General features: G+C 54.9%; 1 protein-coding gene across 1 annotated transcript in view; it reads right to left on the reverse strand.

Moving 5' to 3' along the window:
• Window positions 1-1,177, reverse strand: part of RYK (receptor-like tyrosine kinase) — a 105,934-nt gene extending 104,757 nt beyond the window's left edge. The window contains exon 1 of the mRNA XM_023512992.1: window positions 955-1,177. Within this exon, the coding sequence (XP_023368760.1) occupies window positions 955-1,177 (223 nt within the window). The remainder of the gene's footprint in view (window positions 1-954) is intronic.
• Window positions 1,178-2,983: the final 1,806 nt, after the last annotated feature.

Consider the following 2,983-nt stretch of genomic DNA (forward strand, 5'->3'; position numbering starts at 1 on the left):
GCAAAAAATGCAAATGTCCAGATATCTGCTACTACTGAAAACTTCCCTTTGGGACCTGTCAGACCTTTCTCTAAGGGGTCAACTCCGGAATCCATAAAGTCTCAACACAAGAATCCCATAAAAATTTTCAAATTAATTCCTCAAGTGACAAAGCTAAAAAGGTAAATAGAAACCACCAACTCACCCAAAGCCAAGTTCTCCTTTCTCTTCAAGGTATTCAAAGTAGGAGATTAGCCCAGAAGTAAAGGATCAGTACTCCAAACTCCAATACATACAAAGCAAGAACCAAAAAGATAGCGAACCTAAAATGGTCTGCTACTTAGCGATTCATTCACTATTTAAAAACATGCTCATAAGGGTCCCAAGGTTCGGAGGCTGCCTCCAACGTTTGGTACCCTCGTTAAACTTCTCCCTCTCTTTCTTTTATTTTTGTAAAAGTATGAGCACAGTAGCATGACCTCTACACTGGAGCATCAAAACCACAGCCCAAGGGTTGCAAGTTTAGTATAAAACGTGAATTCTGAGTTATCCAAAATCCAGGACCCTAGAGTGGCATGCTCACGAAAGGTCAAAGAAACTTTGGCGGGGAGGAAAAATTGTAGATGCGCTCAACTCGTAAGGAACAGGGAGAAGGTTTGAAGAGGCAGTAAAGATGGCAGGGGGTGGATCTATTGCGGTGGCCCAGGGGTCCCCAGTGCGGCGGGACAGCGAAGGCTAAGAGGGTAGGCCAGGAGGCTGACCTGGGGCGGGGGCCGGGCAAGGACCACACCTCCCGGCCAGCACAGCAGGCAGGAACCGGGGCCTTGAGGAGCACCCGGGTGCCGAGATGGGACCTCAAGTGCTGCGAGCGGGGAGGGGACTCGCTCGAGGTCTGTGGCCCGCACACAGAGCCACGGGCGGCCGGAAGCAGCCCCCGCCGGCCCGGGCGCCCGCCCCGGCCGCGGCCCCACTCACCGATGAGCCGGCGCACCTCGTCCTCGCTCAGGTACAGGCTCACGCTGGGTCCCGCGGCCGCAGGCGGCAGTTCTGGGGGCCTCGGGGCCGGGGCGGCGGCAGCGCCAGGCGCCGGCAGTAGTGGCAACAGCGCGAACAGAAGCAGCGGCGGCGGAGCCCTCAGGCCGCGGGCCCCCGGGAGGCGGCCCCGGCCCAGAGGCCCCAGCTGCGCCGCCCCGCGCATGGCCACCGCCGCCGCCGCCGTGGAGGAGCGTCTCCCCCCCCCCGCCCCACCCCCCCCCCCCGGCCCCGAGCCCCTCACAGCCCCGAGCCGGGGGCGGCCGCCCAACTCATCACGCCGCCAGCCCGTGGCAGCCAGCCGCGGATTCAGACCACTGGAGCGCGCCGCCGCCGCCGCCTCTTCGGCGGCATCGTCCACTGAAGGGGGCTGGTCGCGAGGGCGCGCCCGTGCGCGCCGCCGCCGCCCCGGGAGCGCGCACGCACTGCCCGTTCCGGGCGGGTTAGTCCCTGGACTGGGAAGTGTCTGGCATCAGGACCTAGTTAGCGCTCTCTGGTCATCTTCTCTGAAGAGCTGGTCCCCGCCCCACCTTGTCACCGCCTCTTAGCTTTGACTGTGGTCTGTAAGCCTCCTCCCCCGGCCAAGCATCCTAGCAGGCAGGCCCTGGCCGCGCCTGCAGCCTAAGAGAGCCCCGGGTCCGCAGAAATGCCTGGATGCCGCGCTCTGGTTGCCAAAGAGAAACATGTTTAGTAAGAAAATACAGGTAAGTAGAAATCACCCTTTATCCCTCCATAGGAGGTCAACATTTCCATATCTGTTCTCATGGGTTTATATTATATACGTTTGTTTTCCAGAAAGAGCTTAGCAAACTTTAGCAACCTTATTTTTACACGTTACAGATTTTTATTTTATTGTATTTATTTATTTATTTATTTTTAGAGACAGTCTCACTATGTTGCCCTCGGTAGAGTGCTGTAGCATCACAGCTCACAGCACCCTCCAGCTCTTGGACTTAGGCGATTCTCTTGTCTCAGCCTCCGGAGTAGCTGGGACTACAGGTGCCCACCACAACGCCCGGCTATTTTTTTGTTGCAGTTTGGCCAGGGCCGAGTTGGAACCCGCCACCCTCGGTATATGGGGCCGGTGCCCTACTCACTGAGCCACAGGCACCGCCCACAAATTTTTATTTCTTATAATTGTTCCACACCACTATAATCAATCCGCAGTTGTTAACCTGCGATCCATGCCAGGCCACTACAGTCCCTCGATGATATGAAATTGTGCAAAACTGTGTATCTCTTCAGTGTGTATTTGCATCTGTATACATCACTGTATGCATGTGTGTATCAGAAGTGATACGTAAGTTACATTTTATCATTTCTTCTAATAAGTCCCTGTCCTGCCCTAAGGTGTCCCAAATACACCTCTATGTTACAGACAGCAGAGCAAGGTGGTGGGTGGGCCTCTGAGCCCATGGTGTGTGTTTTTTTATGAGCCACCAGCCATCGTGGCCAGACTTAACTCCAGGGGCCACCCCCTCTCTCAGTGAGGTTCCCATGTGTCCCTCCTCAACCTCAGTGACCTTGTCCCAGCGGACAGATCCGGGTCCTGACCCCGACCTTCCCCCCAGGCTGTGCACCTTGGGAAGCAGCTGCTCTGGGTTAGGTCCAGTTTCAGGGCTCAGTTGCTTCAGCGACAGTGAGGTCCCAGGAGGTGGCTATTTTTATCCTCTGGGAGAGGAAGGGGAAAAGGGAGTGATGAAGAGAGAAGTCCTTGAACTTGATTTTCTCCTTTTCTAGCAAAAGAGATGGATTTGGTTTAGAGATAAGCTGCCCTCGATTTGTCAAGCTTCAGCCCCAGCACAGAATATCAAATCCACCATCTTACAGGAAAACATGGGGAAGAGAGAAAGAGCTAAGGAAAAGTATGCAATCAGAGAAGATTAAAAACTACAAAAGTCAGTTAAAAAAAACCTTTGGGGAGCCACTGCTACCTGGTGGAGGGCCAGCACTCTGCTAACAAGAGTTTGGG

The sequence above is a fragment of the Otolemur garnettii genome, unplaced genomic scaffold (assembly GCF_000181295.1).
Source record: "Otolemur garnettii isolate 467f Iridium unplaced genomic scaffold, OtoGar3 scaffold00032, whole genome shotgun sequence".
Classification (NCBI taxonomy): domain Eukaryota; kingdom Metazoa; phylum Chordata; class Mammalia; order Primates; family Galagidae; genus Otolemur; species Otolemur garnettii.